At 44.3% G+C, this 18,696-nt stretch overlaps 1 protein-coding gene and 1 long non-coding RNA gene across 3 annotated transcripts in view; one reads left to right on the top strand and one right to left on the bottom strand.

The window, feature by feature from the left end:
* Hhip (Hedgehog-interacting protein) overlaps window positions 1-13,557 on the bottom strand; it is a 95,480-nt gene extending 81,923 nt beyond the window's left edge. The window contains 4 exon segments of the mRNA NM_001191817.1: window positions 1-165; window positions 943-1,099; window positions 7,536-7,728; window positions 13,279-13,557. The exon segment at window positions 1-165 is cut by the window's left edge and continues 37 nt beyond it. Of these exon segments, the coding sequence (NP_001178746.1) occupies window positions 1-165; window positions 943-1,099; window positions 7,536-7,728; window positions 13,279-13,557 (794 nt within the window).
* A 638-nt stretch (window positions 13,558-14,195) lies between these two features.
* LOC134483509 (uncharacterized) lies at window positions 14,196-17,487 on the top strand. Of its 2 annotated transcripts, none has more exons than XR_015643606.1 (3): window positions 14,196-14,407; window positions 16,247-16,337; window positions 17,129-17,487. It is a non-coding gene; the product is annotated as an uncharacterized LOC134483509 (long non-coding RNA). The 2 variants fall into 2 exon arrangements; XR_015643605.1 differs by having other exon boundaries at window positions 14,222-14,407; window positions 16,247-16,521.
* Window positions 17,488-18,696: the final 1,209 nt, after the last annotated feature.

Raw genomic sequence — 18,696 nt, 5'->3', positions numbered from 1 at the left:
TAAGGCTCCTTGAGCATTTCTCCTTCTGGGGTTAGAATCTTCACGTAGCCTTCCTTCTCTAGGATGAAGAGTCGAAGGGAGCCATCCCCACTGTGCACAGCACCCACAGGCTGCCGCAGCCCACTCATGACCTCCTGGACACAGAAGCAGTTGTGTTTGTGCTTTCTAAACAAACCAGAAAAAACCAGTCAGCCCTTTTTCTAATGAAGGTGCCAAAGGATGCATTCGGTATCACCAAAGTTTATTGTCTCAAAGAACCAATGGTTTTGGAAATCGAGAAGGACTGCTAACCCAGGAGTCCTACAATACGATTCCTTTTTCTAAGTCATATCATCTTTTCAATGGAAAATAACAAGATATCATTTTCTCAGAAAGTGAAAGTGAGAATCCAAATCATTTATTCTGCAATGTCATTAGCTCATTAGCTCATCTTTCAGTGACTACAATTAAAATTTGCTTTTACTCACAATAATGAACCTTTATGAGACGGCATTTAAGGAGAATGTTCTAAGATCTATTTATATAAAGAAAAACTGATTTGCTAATAATAATTGTGCTGAATATTTCCATGGTGCCATAAAGCTAACAACAATCATAAAATCCAAGTTGAACACTGTGCCCATAAAATTCCCATGAGTCACAGAGAAGCCAAGCTCATAACATAGGATTATGTCTAAGTATTAAATGCATTTAACCTATAATTTTAGGGGAGCAAAGTACTATGAAGGAAAATGGCCTTAATGCATGTGGAGTCTATGACTCCTGGACATAAGCATACATAGGGGTGTTGCTGTCAAAACCACAAATTTGTTACTTTTTTTCTTTAAGAGTAAAAAGGTTGGGAGGATGGGGAGGGAGGGAGGGAGAGAGGAGAGAGGGAAGAGAGAGAGAGAGAGAGAGAGAGAGAGAGAGAGAGAGAGAGAGAGAGAGAATTGTATGGACCTGCTGATCTCTTCGACTTTCTCATAGTCTTCCATCTGGTCCAAGTAGTTAGATGCTGGTCCTCTGACTTGCTTTCTCGGGAAGTCTGGAAAGCATAACCCAGCATCTTTTCTTGCATAGTAAAAGCAAAATTCATCAGCAGTTGTTTGAAGAAGACCTTTAAAGAGACAACGTAGGAAGACTCATTAGGACCTGCGTAGTAAAACCAGCTTGTTTGAAAGACGGGGCATATGGCCAGAGACGACTTGTAGAGACTGTACAAATAATCCCAGGGAGGCCCAGACTGCAGCAATAGGACAGGGAAAGCACAGGGGACAGAGGGAGATGCTCTTTTCTTCTTTAAACACATTTAAGAGTTCCGGTAAGGGCTGGAGAGACGGCTCAATGGTTAAGAGCACTGACTGTTCTTCCAGAGGTCCTGAGTTCAATTCCCAGCAACCACATGGTGGCTCACAACCATCTGTAATAGGATCCGATGCTCTCTTCTGGTGGTCTGAGGACAGCTGCAGTGTACTCATATACATAAAATAAATAAATAAATCTTTAAAAAAAAAGAGTTCTGGTAAAAGTATAATTTACACTGAGTACTTTTAAAAGATTTAGGTATCCGTCCATATGGTGTGCATGTGTATTCCTTCATGTGTTTATGTGCACCACATATGTGCAGGAGTCTGAGGAGGCCAGAAGGGCATCAGATCCCCTGGAACTGGAGTCACAGACAGTTGTGAGCTGCCAATGTGGGTACTGGAAATGGAACCCAGGTCCTCTGTAAGAGCAGTCAGTGATGTTTACCACTGAGCCATCCTCTCCAGGCCCCCCTTCTGGCTACTTGAAAGGCTACATGAAAGACATGTTATAAAAGCCCAATGACATGTTATAAAAACCCAGTGGCAAAATGTACTGGGATACCACAAGTCCCTGTGTTGACTCTCCCCAAGCTTCCTTGTTGATCACAGCTTACATGTGTGAGCTGACCTCATTGCTAATTAGTGTAATTTTTCTACAGTACTAAATACTTTCCTAAAAAGAACACATGACAAGTGGTCTATTGTTTGCTGATTCTCTTAATGCAATGCATTCATATGGAGATAGCAAAAGTCTCCATATTAAATTAATGACCCACTGTGTGATCTTTAAGCAAGGGATGGATGCTAATTCTAATTTCAATTATTGTGAAGGCCTTTTTCTTGAACTTTTTCCCCTAAGGGATAATGACAATATATATTTAAGTGATCTCATCTATCTTCTTAAGAGGAAAAACTGACACACCCATGAACAAAAACATGATAGATTACATGATAGATTTACTAAGCAGGTGGGTAAAATAAAGATGTTCCTTATTAAAACTTGGTGTGTGTGTGTGTGTGTGTGTGTGTGTGTGTGTGTGTGTGTGTGTGTATGCGCACATGTGCAGCGTGAGAACACAGATGTAATTGTAGAGGTCAGAAGCCAACATCTGATGTTTTCCTCGACTCTTCCTCTCCTTAGTCTCTGAGGCAAGGCCCCTCATTGACTGAGAAGCTCCCAGATTCCATGGCACTGGCTACCCAGTGCTCCCTAAGGAACCTTCTACCTCAGTTTCCCCATCCCTGGGGTTGCAGCTCTCCCCTCTGTGCCCAGCTTTTCGCATGCACACTGGGGATTGATCTCAGGTCCTCATGCAAGCACTTTGCTGACTGAGTCATCCCCCCAACCCTACGAGAATTTGTAGAAGTACAGCTCCCCTTCTCTATGAAATTCAAAGCTTTAAGTCAGAAGGAAAATATAGAAAATTTTGACTATATCTATAGTTTGAGGTAATAAGATCCTGGTCTTATCAATGAGATGCATCTGTAGTCTGAAGATGTGCACTTTCCAAGCATGTCTTTTTAAAATCAGGATCTGGGTTAAGGACATACATGCTGGAGCTCTTGTCCAACCACTCAAAGCCCAGTCTTGATATTAACACTGTTTCGAGATAAAAGCATCAGGCAACTTAGTCAGAGTTCAAAAATTATATAGCAAATTCAGGTTTTGCAAGAGTTTCTAAGAACAAGATTTGGGGCTGGGCCAAGTCAGGCTTATTGATAGAGTTTTCAAGATACTCAAAGCTCTCTTCCAGTGGGCTTGACCTGGGTCAACCCAAACTTCAGAACAAACCAACCTTGGGGTGAAAGCGTCCCACGTGATAAAGCACGAGATACATTTTGACCTCACTTTTGGGTGAAATGTATTTATTACCTTTTAATGCCTGACAGAGACTCTTTAAGAGCAAGTTCTGCTTAGGCTGTTGGGAAATATTACAAGTTGGGGAAGGCCAGGAAAAGTGTGTACCTTCAGGGGTGTGTGCACACAAATATGCAGGGCACTGTGTGTGCCCTTAGTGGTGTGTGCATACAGGTATGCAAGGTACTGTGTGTGCCTTCAGGAATGTGCTATGCAGGACATGCTGTGTGCCCTCAAAGGTGTGTGTGTGTGTGTGTGTGTGTGTATGTGTGTGTGTGTGTGTGTGTGTGTATGTATGTATGTAGGTTTCTGTGTGTGCCCTCAGGAGGTGCGTGTACATAGGCATGCAGGGTACTGTGTGTGTCCTCAGTGATGCAGGGGATGGGAAAGGAGGTGTGGCAGTCAGAAGATGCTCCTTAGTAAGGGCAATGAGGAGGTTTTCTTCCTTTGAAAATCTGGTACCATCAGATATAGGAAGGAACGGGGAGTTTATTATTCATCTTGGGAGTTCACTGTAAAACATAACTTTCCCTACTCATTCCTCAGTGGTTAAGAACCCAGTTGAAAACTAAAAGTACAAAAAAAAACTGAGTAAAAATAAGAAAAGAAAAAATTAAGTTTGTTTTAAAGCAATTGGTGTATTTGCAAACTAGTATGCAGATGAAAATTCATTTTCTAATAGACTATCTTAACATTAAGCGAGAAAGTAACTTCACAAACTTGTGAACTTAGATGTCTTGATTCTTTTGACCAAGCACACAACCTTGGTTGGAAGAATTCGCTGGAGACACGTTTACTGAATATATGCGTTTAGCCTTGCCTGGATGACCACACTACGCTCAGGTCCACAAATGCAGGCATACTAGGTCTACAAATGCAGGCATACCAGGAGTATTCTTGCAGCTGTGTTTGTTAAACCCTTGGTTATTTATCAAGTATTCAGACTTTGCAGCCATTTTCCAAAGTGGTGAATCCAGCCCTGTATCCCTCACAGCACCCAATAAAAATACTGACCTGGAAAATACTCCCCAGAGTTTATTATCTCTTCCAGTTTATTTCTCACTATGTATTTTAGAGAAGTCATCTTTTACCCCTGCGTTCATCCATCATGATACGGAAAGGGGGAAGAGCTGCTGAGGTCCTGGAAGGAAGGCTGTCCATCCTGTACCTCTAGCCTTTCTCCCTGGGACTAATAAGACACATGTGTTAGGTATCTGATGGAGTCAGAACTGGGGAAACTCAGTGGACTCAAACCCTTGACCTTGGCCTCATTAGCCACAGGATTAAACCAATTGAACTAATTGGGTGCAGACCTTTCACACGGCTGGAACTGACTGGTGGGACATGACTGTCTAGAAGTGATAAAAAATCATTACGACAATAGCTACAAAGAGTAAAGCAATGCCAATGGGTGTCTCTATGTGCCTTACACCAGCTCTAATGCACGCGAAATAGCCATTCAGCTCATTCAGGCCAAAGGAAAGACCCACGGGGTAAGCAGTTTCGGTACTGGAGAAGTTTTAGGAAATTCCCTTTCTCAGTTAAGTCCACAAGTGGAGAACATTTTGATTGACAGTCTAGAGTAATACACAATTTTACTGCTTTCGAATCTCTTTTCTGTATTTATTTATTCATCAGAATTTTTTTACAAAGCACATTCCTTAGGGTTTTCCTCCTCTTCAGAGTTTTGATTAGCATAAAGAAGAGGGCATCAGAAGGAACAGCTGAGATACTGTGATCAAGTTTCCTATAAAATGAAATCTCAAAGTAGCTGTTTCCCACGCTTTGGGCTTCTGAGAGGAGTAAAAGCAGAGAGTGGACTTAAGGTGAAATGATCACAAGGTTGTCTTTGTAACCATTTCTAAAGCCCCCGTGTGCTGGAAGGTGAGGCACACTTCTGTGCTGGAGGCAGGGGCTGGTGGGAGGACTTGCGCTTCGTTCACCTCGCCTTAGGTATGGGTACCCTACCTGCCAGGACCTGGGCTGGTTAATAAATCAATGACCGTAAATGCCGCAAAGAGTGTGTGCTATTACGGGGGGACAAGTATTTAAAAGTATTATCAGCATGTGACCTAAGACGAGGCTGTCCCTTCAGCTTGCAGCTAAGGTCTCCCTGGGTCTGGAGGCCGCTCTCTCCCCTCTCCACCTCTGGAGTGGGGCTTTCATGTGGTTATCTTTCGAGGCAGCCTGGGTGGCCTCAAAGAGCACTTGACATCTTGATGCACTTCAGCAGCTTTACATATACACAAACTTTGTCGAAAAATAAATTTGTCATTCGTCACCACCTAGGCTGAGCCGGGAAGTGACGCACTTGCAGTTCGGGGCCCAGGGCCGTTTGTTGTGATCTCTTTTAGTTGCTTTTCTAGGCTTGTTTCGCTATTTTCAACACTAAAACAACTTCAGCTACGTAAAGACCACCGTGGGGGAGACTGCGTCTAGCATGCTGAGCTTGCTGTGAGGTGATAAAGTTCAATGAAGAAGCCAAGCACTGGTATCAGTTTCAGCTAATGGTCGTAAAGGCAGGAAGTCAGCGGCAACCCCAATCTGTTATGACTTCTCTGTGGGCCATCAAGGCTACTGTGAGCGGTTCCACTTTGCATTGAGGAATGCGATAAGGGGGGGAGGACAGCTAGTTTAAGAAAAGTCAGAAACGTGGCTACAGTTTATAAAAACAGTATTCTCACATCCAAAAGGGGTTAGGTACGTGTCATGCTGTAAACGAAGGGAACAAGCAAACCTAATGTGTTTATTATTTATAAGAGTTCTATTAATTTTTTTCTATTTTTTTTTGTGGGTCTGAAAAGTACTAAGGTATGTATAGCACTTTGAAAGAGTCATCCCAGTCACAACCTACTACTCTTCAGGCTTAAATACATCTAGGTTTATAAATGGTTCATTGGAGTGATTTATGTGTGAACTTGTGCTAAGAACCCTTCTTGTTACATTTATGTTCTTCCTCCATGTTTATTCCTCTAATTAAAAAGACAGCTGCACAATTTATAAATGTCTGTGGGCGTGTTTGTATGTAGTATATGTGTGTACATGCATGCGTAAATGTAACAGCTAGCGGTTAATGGTGGTATCCTCTTCAATCCCTTCCTGTCTCATTGAACCACACAGACACACACTCTCAAGCAAGTTCCTGGGATCTGCCTGTGCCTGATCCCTGCCCTAGGCTACACATGCACAAATGACTAGGTTACACATGCATACATGACTAAGTTACACATGCATACATGACTAGGCTACACATACACACAGACTAGGCTACACATGCACACACAACTAGGCTACACATGCACACATGACTAGGCTACACATGCACATATGACTAGGTTACACATGCACACATAACTGGGCTACACATGCACCATGACTAGGCTACACATGCACACATGACTAGGCTACATAGGCACACATGACTAGGTTACACATGCACACATGACTAGGCTACACATGCACCATGACTGGGCTACACATGCACCATGACTAGGTTACACATGCACCATGACTAGGTTACACATGCACCATGACCAGGTTACACATGCACCATGACTAGGTTACACATGCACCATGACTAGGTTACACATGCACCATGACCAGGTTACACATGCACCATGACTAGGTTACACATGCACATGACTATGCCCATCTTTTTTTTCCATAGATGCTGAGGATCTGAACTCAGAACGTCATGCTTTTGTGGTCGGTACTTTACTGACTGAGCTGCCCTTCACCCCAGGGTATAAACTTTCGGTGTTGCCCATGTTAATTCTGTTTATCAGGGTCTGGAAGGCGATGGTAGCCAGGTGTCCTGTGACACCTTGTGCAGAAGAGCGTCACAGCAATTCTGCCATCTTCTCATGGTACGATATAGATTATCAGGAGAGTTCTCTTGGGACGCAGTTCTCTCTGTGTCCAAATGGCAGGACTTCAGAGTTCTACCCACCGCATGGATTCTAAGGCATGGATTTGTCACTGTATGTGAATGCTTAGTTAGACCTCACTTTGGGGAATTCCTCGTCACACTTTACCCAAAGAAATATCACTGAAGTCGGCTGGTGCTCCCTTATCCCATGCTGGCTCTGTAGTAGAAGGAGAGACCTCCCTGCTCATGTGTAAGAGGTTTACCATTTGCCTTAGGATCTTAATGGGAAACTTAAACCATTAGAACAAGGTTTAGTGTCGTGTTTGCCCGCTCAAATATGCAATAAAACGTAAGACTTTGGAAAAGTTGGTTATGAAGTAAAATAAGGAGGAAAGCACAATTTGCAACACCTGTAAGCAAACCTTGAAGGGCGGGGGCCTCAAAAAGATTCTTGGCAATGTTTAAATGTGTGTGTGTGTGTGTGTGTGTGTGTGTGTGTGTGCTGTGTTTTGTCTTTTACCTGGAATATGGCCCCGACAAGTGTAAAAGAATTCTTTGCAGTAGTCCTTGCAGAGGAGTGGAAGTGCAAGGTCTCCATCCAGGACATCTCTTTCAGGTGAGAAGAACAGGCTCTGGGAGTGGGGAGAGCAAGGAGCACATTTGATCTCCTCCAGGAGCCTCCCACATTCTGTGTTGTTGGTGGCAGAAAAGATCTGAAAGCCACAAATCAGAAACACATCTCATTAGTCATGAGAAAAGTGAACTTTGTCAGGTTTCCCCCACCCCTTTCAATCATGTGAGCACAGAAGTCTAATTCAGATAAAAAGAGTGACTGTCACAGTACGGTTTCTCAGAAGGATGCACGTTATCTCTGAGGCCAGGGTGAGGAGAGGAAGGTCAGAGGAGGATGCACAGAAGCTCCTCTTGTCTGTAGGAATTCAAATGTATGAATCTGTCCTTTTGCTGTTAGAATTGAGATGTATACAGACTGTTGAACGCTCGACCCACTTCCTCTGACTCAGAGCATATATTGAGTAGTATTTTCCCCTAAAAATTGAATATCTTTATCCAAGTGTGTCCAAAGTGTAATTTAAACACATGGCTTATTTGTGTCATGACTGAAAAATATATTTAATTCCTAAAGCTCCTAATATGATTTCCAAAGTGTGCTTAAATAGCATTTTGGTAAACTTCTACTTGTTCCCAATCTGCAGACTGTACTGGGCACTGCCTTTCGTGGTCTATAAAAATACCCCACAGTGGGCCAAATAGGCTTAAGACCCATTTTAAACATTCATTATATCTTAGCCAGGAAAAACTTTTTAGCTGGCTCCTTAGGCATTTTATATGCATGAATAAATATGGAGCCTAATGAAGGTGCATTTGTACAGTGAGTCGTTATTTTAATGGAAAAATACTTTTTATCATTATTCACACATTGATAAGTCCTTCATTGCAGTCAGATCAACTCGAAGGACTTGATTACTTGAATTAATAACTCGTCAGTAGAATGGGTCTTAGCAACAGTGTTCACTTGGAAACCTAATTTGAGGAATCCTTCAGTAAGTATAGGGGACAGTATTAGCATAATATCTGATAAATAAAATTAGTGCTACCTAAATCAAGCACTAATTCGCCCACGCATAGACTACAACATGCCACAGCGTGTGTATTTTATAGTATTTCCATGTGGACTTCTTGAGTATTTCTCTGGAACAACGTGTTAAAATGAAAAGTTTGAAACTTTGGAAAAGTGTTTAGCTCTTTAAAACAGATATTTCTTTTACAAGTTAAGCTAATTTGAATAAATAATCTAGCCAGTGTTTTTTCTGGATTATAATAAGACAAGGGTCTTAAAAAGAAAACCCATATCTAAAGAACGAGGTAATCTAAATCCAGAGTCTAAAGTGGCTATTCTAGTTCAGAAAAAAAATCATGTGTATATTATAACTACTTGGAGTATTCCAAAGTTATTAATCATAGTTGCATATATATTTTAATTTTTATCAGTTTGTTTAAGTGACAATTGACTAAACGGTCCAAGTTTTCTAAAAGAAAACATATACCAGACACTTAGAATTTGCATTCCAAGAATGTTTTTAATGTCTTTTATTGTCCACCCGGAGACCTCACAGGATCTATTCAACATGAAGAGTGTATAGCTTAGTTCTGTTTATTTCTCATACAGCAATCCTCCAAGGACTAAACAATAGCAGGGAGCCCAAGCCACCTCTCCTGCTCTCTGACAACCGGGCTGTAATTACCTTCGCTTTTATGGAGACGGTTTGTGCTGCTCTTTTTTGAAAGAGCTGACACAGAATGGTCCCATGTTCTCTTCCAGCTGTTCTTCCAGAAGAGCCTGCTTTTAGTGCCTAAAGAATTTTGTCTCTTACAATTTTTGGAATGTGTCCTACCCACAAGATCCCTCATCAAACGTCTCACAAATAGGCTTCCATAAATTATCTGAAATCAAGTAGAATATTATTCTTGTTAAGGTTTGACGCTGTTCCGGCCCAGCAGGATGGTAACATTTTACTCCGTGTGAGGTCTGCAGTATAAACACCTATTTGAAGATAGATAGAGTCATCATTCTGGCTTTGGTTTCAATGAACCAATAGTCTCGCTGAAGTCAATGAAACTGACTCAGCCCAAGCACACCAGTTTAGACGGATGAGTCCTGGTGTGCTGTGCCGAGGGAGGCAGACTTACCCCCTCTTCTCTTTCTTTCTCTCCTCCAACGTGCCTGGCGCGGGCACACAGGTTCTTAACTTTATGCCTGACGTTGCTTTCAGTCATTAAGAAGAAAGTTAGATCAATTCCTTGTTTTAATTTGTAAAAGCCAAACACACAGTCATTAAGTTCTAGTGGTCTAGCTAGATCTACTTTGGAGATCGTGTAAAAGCTGGAACCATGATTACAGTCAGCCTAGGAAGAACAGGGGCTGCGGCTGACTAATCTGTTACATTTGGCAGTTCACCCTTTCATCTGTAGCCAGGGGAAAGTGAAATCTTCGTGGGGAAAGGTAAAATAAGTGGGGTCTGCAGACAGCCCCATGCTTACAACTTATCAGCAGAGACGTCAGTGGCAGAGACCCCCTTATCTTTCTCTTTATCCATCAAATAACTGAATAAAGAGGTAAAAAGGAACCCACGTGGGTTCCATGAAGGGATAAAAGGAGGAAAAACATGACAGTATATTATGATGTCGCTTTAAGATCACTTGGTCCACAGAAAAGCCATTTCTAAAAACTCATATGCCTGCAAGACTGTTCAGCTGTTGGGCAGAACACACGCGCTGCAGTATAGTGCCGGATTATGTCATTAAAGAGTTCAGTTTCAATTTTAGGCTAATATGTAAATAGATCATTGTCCCAAGGCAGCTGTTAAAGGGACCTCAGGATGAGTTATTTGTTTAGTTGGATGTGGTCAACAATAGCCTTTGTCCCTGCAAGGGCCAGAGCAAACAAATGATTGTAAAAGGGCACACTTGAAAACAATTACTTCTCACCCATTCCTTGACAGCTTTGGCTGTGAAACCACCAAGGCAGAGAGAGAGAGAGAGAGAGAGAGAGAGAGAGAGAGAGAGAGAGAGAGAGAGAGAGAGAGAGAGACTGTTCCTCTGTAACTACAAGTTAAGTTTTAGAACTGGGGAACTGGGTATTTTGACAGGGTGTAGATTCAACTTGGCTAATGAGAATTAGATCATTTTATCATGCAGTATTTAGGGTCTGCATCCATTTTGCTAAGACAATATATCCTGCTAAATTTTGGCATCTCTTATGTGTTACCGTAGTTAATGCATACCATTATGTTATATTACATAACATAATTAAAACCTACAAGGAACTCAAACATCAGAACATAGCAATGGAGTCCGAGAAACTGAACTAAATGTTAGCTGACTAAAGAAAGTTTGTGAGTCCAGCAACTGGATTTAACTGCTTAACTGAGCATGCTCAGCCTTATTATCTATTTGTCTTAAAAATTTCTCCCTTCAGGAAACTCTGCGTAATACTTCTCTTGAAAAGTTGATAAAATGCAAAGATCTTTTCTGGGAATATTTTTCTTCTGTAAATAACAATAACAAATGCCCACCCTCCCACCCCACCCCCATCTCTCTTGTACACGAATTTATAAAATGAAGCCCTAACATACACTATAATCCAGGAAGGCTTATGGGGAAAGGGAAACACTGATGTTTATTATAAAATAACATGTTTTACAAACTATTAAAATTTGAGAACGTAGGTCACGAATACATGGGCATGGCTGTTCCAAATCTCTGCCTTGAACAATTTGAGTATTGTTTATAAACCTCTTGCAATAGAGCAGCAGAGCCTGCAGAATCCGACTGGGTTTGCACGTTTTCCAAACAAATCTGGTGGAGTCTGCTAGAGATTGGGAGAGCTTACACAGGCACATGCACAGCTAGCACGGCAGACCTTGCCTACGTAATTACTTTCCTTATTTTTTTCCTAATGTATCTCCCCTTAAGTATTATAACCTCCCTCCCACCCCCAGTCTGCTCCCTTAGTCCTTCTCCTCACTCTGGAACCAAGTTTGTATTCCACATGTTTCTGGAAGAGGTCAGCACTGCAGGGGGCCCTAGATCTTCCTTCTATTCGCAGCATACACTACACACAGGGACACTTGATGTCGAGTAAATATTTCTACACCTTTCTCTGAGTTTCCCCCTCGGGGGTGGGGGTGGGGACTCCCGGAGAAGTCTTTAAGATGCTCAGGACTGAGCTGTTTCTGTAGCTTCATTCAATTAGGAGGCTGGGGCTTAATGACATTGTCGTGAATAAAACGCTGGGATATGTGTTCCCCGTCTCAGACTACTGCTGCATACGGTAAGAATAAAGAGTGAGCTTCAGCTGAAACCCACAGAAGACAGCTCTCACTCATCTGGGAATAGAGGGAGCTGGACAAACGTTCCCTCAAAAGGCATGGACATTTGGACAGAGCTGGCGACTGGAAGAGAATGATGTTCTCTAGTTTCAGCCATTAGTGAACCAACTAACAAACACAATGGTGGTGTTGTTACTCCCCGGCCATAAGCAACAGGACGCTGTGTGTGGGCGGCAGTTTAGTGGGGGGGAGGATAAGTCGACCCCTTTTTGTCCTATTGATTTTTTCCCTATTTGCATGACTTGAGCAAATTAAATGATGCAATATGGCTTTTTGTTACAAAACAAAGTGAGAGGTACCACCCAGACACATATGTTGATTCGCAGGAGCTGTTTACATGATAATAGGGTGAAATCTACCGTGAACTGAGCACAAAAATTAGATTCAGCCTGGGCATTTTTTTTTTAATGCCTGGGCCAGCAAGAGTGGAGCACAAGTTTTCCGAGTGTCTCTCAGACCTTGACAACTGCAGAGTTGTAACAGAGGAATTCTTAATTAAACCTAAAATGGGCAAAGAGAGCTCCCGGGAGCAGAGACACCTGATTGTTTATCTCCCCGTGCAGTGATTGTTAATGGCAGGATCCCGCAGACAGCACACAGCACACAGCATCCCACGTAAAAAAAAATCTGATGCAGAATCAAGACCAACGACCTCTTGCATTGGGGGGTTGGGGGGAAAGACACTTCTTGGATAAGCTAATCAACGCATGGGAAGTTCATATGTCATCACTCATAAATATGAGTTTCTAGACAAGATCCTCCTAGACCACGTAGCACTGGTGAAAACCTGGATCTTAGATCCACAAGAAGAAACCACCGAGTAAGAAGCTCCAGCAAAATCTGAGTTCTTAAGGTACCAGGAACTCCCTTCTCCTGGCTTAACCATTGTCATGCAAGCTAGACCCATCGGATTGCGTTTAGGATTAGAAACCAACAGAGCCCAGATAGCTTTTATAATTCAACCCGCTCTCTAGTTAGAACACGTGGAGAAAACTGAACAAATCTTTTTCACCCCAGAAGAATAAACCGGAAACCACAGCCACCCTAATTTACAGTTCCATCTCACCAAGTGCTCCATTTGATCCAAAACACACTGTTAATCCCTATTCTTTTGAAATATTTACTCAGCCCCGGACGCGGGTACCACAGAAACGACTCTCTACAGATAGGCAAGTTTGACCAGCATCCCCGCAACCGGCTCGAGGGGAGGAAGAGCTATCGGTACACCGCTGAGAACACATGCCCGAAACAATCACCTTAGAAAAGTTATCAGAACTATCCAAATAAGTTTGGACTCCCTTGTAGTAATCAGCATCTCAGCAAGCTGCATGTAGGAGGCTGGGGACTGCCTACCTTGTTCTCCAGACGCCCCAATCCAGGGCTGTCACTCTGCAGGCAGCAGGATACTCTTGGGTAGAAGCCACCACACAGAATCTCTCCTCCACTCAGCAGCTCCAGCTGGGACATCATCCTCCTGTCCCTTCTTTTCAGGCGCTTTGGGGGGCTCCCATTCAGGCACCTTCTCCTCCTCGCTCCGCTCCCTTCGCTCCTTTCCCCAAACTTGGCATCTCCTTCAAAGAAGCCCAGAGCCACGGCCAGCAGTAGCAGCTTAAACGAGAGCATCTTCAGCATCGTCTGCCCGGAGCAGCAGGGGCAGGACGCGGGAGGATGGGGTGGGGGAAAAGGCCACTGCCCAGCAGGGGCACTAGGGCGCAGTTCCAGGAGAGTGCTGCGGGGCAGCGGGACACTCTCGGGGGCAGAGGGAGGTGGCTGGGGAAGAAAGATGTAGAGCTATGCAACTTTGCCTTAGGGCAGCCGGAGGAGCAGCAAGATAAAGTGCAGATGACACTTGTCCGCAACCTTGCCAGCGTCTGTTGGGTTAGGGGCTTTCCACAGCAGTTGGGAAGTGGGAGGAGAAGGAGTTGGAAGAGGAGGAGGAAGGAGAGGAGAAGACAGTCATAGAACTTCGCTTGTCCGCTGAATGGGAGTTGTTTAGGTGAGACAGTAGCAGGAACCGAAAGGGCGGCGGTGGCGGCGGCGGGCCGGGCGGAGGCAGGGCCGGCGCTGGGTTCCCGAGGATGCTGAGGTCTCCTCTGCCGGCGGCTGCAGCTTCTCACACAGCCTCTCATGTTTCGCTCCCTCTTTTCTTCTTCTTTTTAACTAGCGCGCGGGGAGGTGCTGCCACCGCGCGCCCCTTGACGTCACCGCCGCTCGCGCGCCCCCGCCCGGGATGGGGGAGAGGGGAGGGGGTGGCCCGGGAGCAAGCGCTCGCCTGGGCCCAGGGTGGCCTCCGGCTGCGACGGGGCGGGGACGGAGGAGTTCGGAGGGGGGGGCACGGGGGAGCCCTCCGAGCCAGCCTCCGGGGCTCGGAACCTGGAACGCCACCGTGCCGGGGTGGGGGGTGGCCTGGCCGCGATGCCCAGCCTGGGACGAAAGTACGTTGCTGCCATTCAAGGCGACCGGGCTGAGGCTCCCAGATGGTGTGAGTAGAAGGGGACCACCGGAAGGGGAGAACGGAGGGATCGTTGCCTGGCTTCGCCCACCGGGTCTGGTTCCCTCAGCCGGGGAAGTGATGTACTCAATCAGTGGGCTGGAGCCGGCGGCTCGGAGCTTGTTGGTGCCTTTTCTTCTCTGGCAGGCATGGACAAATGCTGCTCTTCAGTGATCCTGGAGAGGAGAGAGAACCTCCTCCAGATGCTGCAAATTTTTGCATAGGCAGAGGTGGCTTGGAGACTTCTGAAAAGGGCCACCCACAGGTCCTCGCTGAAGTTCTTGGAGCTACTGCGATGGGCACAGAGACGTGTGGTTAGCAGCATTGGGTATCCCGGAGAGAGCTGAACCGGAGTCCTTCCCCAGGCAGATATGGGCTTAGGCAAGATGACCTAAAAGGGCTACCTGTAAACCCAGACTAAGTCGTCTGCAAGACACCTGTAGATATCTCTAGCTGACTGTTCTGCATGCATTTATAAAGTACACGTGCACACACACACCCCTGTGCACAAACTTCCTGGTATTCAAATAGAGAGGAGGAAGAATTTAGTCTTCTATGTGAAGTGTAGAAACACAAGCCCCACACAATTCTCTATGTACAAATATCATTGTCCTAACTGGATAAGCTCTGCTTAGAGAATTTCTAGAAAAGTGTTCGTAGTATCAAGAACGGTGACTTCACGTTTCCTGAAGCTCTGCGGCATTAGGACAAGCCTCCCAGGAGCTGTGTGTGAAATGTGCCTTTCTGTCTATTTGGGAATTTAACAGGGAAGCCGCTTTCCTGGTAGATGGCTTTTAATGAGGGATAAAACTGTTTTTCCCATTTTGGCAATAGAGGAATGTTCACCATATTTGGAAACAGATTTCACCAAGCTCCAGTGGAAGTTGGAGTTGGAGCTGGTAACGAATGGCTTTCAAAGTGCTATCAGGGGTTAGGTGAGCCTTGTCCCTGAATTTTGGGTTACATTTTATGTGTGAAGTTAGAGTTTCTTAAGCAAGAGAAGTGAGCAGTTAGAATAAAACTAAAGCCTGCACACACATGTGGCCTAGCCACCAGCTTAAGGAAATGCCTCCAAGACGGCCATACACGACAGTATACATGTTACTGTAGAAACTACTCTGGTTCCCATGTCTAACATGCAGCCTGCTTAGAAGTCTTCCGACATCAAATAAATCACACTCAGGATTTTAAGGCTTTAAAAGTTCTCACTTTTGTATTTATTGATATGAGTTCTATCAAGATTAAGTCTCTGGCATAATTCCATGTAATTGGGATTCCAGAACCCCTCTACAATGTGTGTAAGGCTTTGTTCCTAGATTCTAGTTTAATGTCTTTTCCTAAAATGAAAATCCTTCTAAAATATCTCAGTTGTTCAAGCTCTCACTCCTAAGTGATAAATTCATAATATGGTTGGGCCAGGCCCTCCTGTGCTGTGCTTTTCCAGATCAAGAGAACCTGAGGTGAAGTGATACTGGGTTTTACGAAATCATGCTTCTGTTATAAGGTGTGATCTTAAATGTCAAGGGGAGAGCATTTCTAAATGATCCAAAGGAGACAAACTTATTTCCTTCTTGTCTTCTTGGGACAAAGGATTGGGTATCTAAGGCTGGCCTTTAAGGATGACTTTGAACTATGGATGCTTCTGCATCCTTAGTGTCAGAATTATAAATGAGGGCCGTTATGCCTGCTTGAGGCAGTGCTCAGAATAAAATCCCAGGGCTTTCAGAGACCTATAGTAGAACCAGACATAGCAGGCTAAGTAAGTAAGTAAGTAAGCAAATAAATACAATCAGCGGAAAGATTCCTAATGATGTTCTGCTATACTCATAGGTAGGAACCTCCTCTATTCATCATCAGAGAGGCCGTCTCAGGAGCAGATGCAGATATCCACAACCTCACATCAGGCAGAGAGCAAGCCCAGGTTGGAGATCTCCAGTGGTTCCCTGCCCTTTGAGCTTGGAAGTTTAGGGAATTCCAGGGAACCCAGAGGATGAGGGAAGAAGGAATTGTGGGAGCCAGAAGGGTCAAGGGCACCAGGAGGAATCAACTAAGGAGGGCTCATGACCGCTCATGAGACTGAAGTAGCAATCATGGAGCCTACATAGGTCTGCACTAGGTCTTCTGCACCTCTTATGTTTGCTGGCTTGGTCTTTTGGGGGGACTTCTGACCATGGGGGTGGAACTCCGGGTCTCTCTGACTTTTTTACCTGGTCTTGGGACCCTTTTCCTCCTACTGGGTTGCCTCGCTAGCCTTGATGTGAGGATTTGCGCCTTATCACTTTGTATCTGTGTCATGTTTAGTTGATGTCCCTGGGAGGCCTGCTCTTTTCTAGGGGAAGATAGGGATGGGGAGTGGGAAGGGGAGAGGGTGAATCTGGGGGAGAAGGAAGGGGAGACTGAAAAGAGTGGTGGGAGGGGAAGCTGCAGTCAGGATGTATTGTATGAGAGAAGAAAAAATAACTAAAAATTAAATAAGCATTCCAGGGCTTTATGTATGCAAAACAAGCACCCTCACATCTGAGCTGCGTCCCTTCCCTTGCTTTATCTAGACACGTGCAACTGGAAATGATCTGTTCACAGTTCATCCCGAAGGCAAGAAATCTGGTCCCTTATGGGACACTGAGCTTATTCCTCATGTCACTGGTAGAATTTCTAAATGGTCACTGACTTGTGTTTTACAGGCAAACTAACTTCTGATTTTTTTTTCCTCAGAAGACAAATTAAGAACTTAGCCCACAGCAGATCAACCGACTTCTTAGGAATCAAGGATCAAGACCAGAGTATTTCCTAAGAAAGCTTCCTTGGATGTTGCAACAAGGGAGCAGAGCCATTTGCACACCTGGACAAATCAGAAGGATCGTTTTCAGCCTTTCTACCTTGTTTAAGAAACATGTACACACAGCAATTGCTTTCATCCATGCATCGTTGGTATCCATAAGAAAATTCATCATGTGTGAACGAGCTATAAGTACCAGATCCAGGAACTAGATGGTTCTCTTTTTGAGTCTAATTGGGTAAAAATGAGTAAGTAACTGTGACCAATTCTCAATAAACATTACCTATTGACCATCTTACTTGAGTTGATTGTTTCTGAACATTTTGAATGGGTTAGAAAAAATCTTTTTATTGTCAACAGGGGGAACAGACATCTGAGTGTACATGAAGAATTTTAGACCTTGTCATTTCATATTGATCTCTATTCAAATCACACTACAGTGTGATGCCACAGAGGGAGAGCTCCTAAGACTTGTAGGCTGGTTAGAGTTCAGGGATATTGATTAGCACAAGGTTTGGGCAGCTGGCTGGATTTATCTCTAGTTATTCGTCTTCCTTGCTCAAGTTAGTACCGGGACCAGCAAGATGTCTTTGTAGATAAAGGAACTTGCTCCAAGCCTGACCATTTGAGTCTGATCCCTGAATGGTGGAAAGAGAAAACCAACTCCCACAACTTGTCCTGTGGTATTCACACATTTACCGTGACTTTCAACAGCATATGTGCAAGTGAACCTCCCCCCAGATATTTAAATCAGTAGCTGTGTGGAAGGCTCAGCTCTGGGCACTGCAGACACAACTGTTTAAAACTCTTGAGGAAACTTCCTTTAATAGGGAGAGATAACATCTTGATATAGATTGTACCAGATGTCCATGAGTGAAAAGGAGATGATGGAGAAGAGAGGGAGGCAGAGGCCTTGAAAGGAACAGCCATTTTGAAGATCAGAACGGAAAGCCGTGTACAACGCAGAGCGTAAGGAACAGGAGAGCAAATAGGATGAAGCGGGCAAGCTGGGTGTGTTCAAGGACTAGCAAACAGACTCCACCCTCCACAGTGGACACGAGTGACAGAAGAGGATGAGAGCTGTGATATCGTGAAGTATCCAGGTTCCAGACTGTATAGGATCTTTGAAGTTCCTCCTCTTAATGAGGTGCCTCTCCCAGGACAGGCAAGCACTCTACCACAGAAATGTGCCCTGCTCCAGCCAACTGTCTTTTCAAAAATAAACTTCTGGCTATTTTGATAGAGTGAGTTAAAAATGCGGAATTGAGTGAAAGGAATATTGGAGAACCGGGAAAGCATAAAAGGGACAAGTATAGAGAGAATCTTTCGAGCACTGTGTGGCAGCATCCCATGTCAATAAAGAGTGGGTGACCTATCAGTATAAGGTAGGGAATAGGAGGTGGGAGCTCTGGTAGAGAGATAGCCACTCTGGGAGTTTGTCAGAGGCAGGGAGATCTGCCACCGGGACTCTGAAGACACAGATGTATGAAACTGAGAAGAGGTA

This window comes from Rattus norvegicus, chromosome 19 (genome assembly GCF_021556685.1).
Source record: "Rattus norvegicus strain SHRSP/BbbUtx chromosome 19, alternate assembly SHRSP_T2T, whole genome shotgun sequence".
In the NCBI taxonomy this organism is placed as follows: domain Eukaryota; kingdom Metazoa; phylum Chordata; class Mammalia; order Rodentia; family Muridae; genus Rattus; species Rattus norvegicus.
This window is presented reverse-complemented; position numbering and strand designations above follow the sequence as displayed.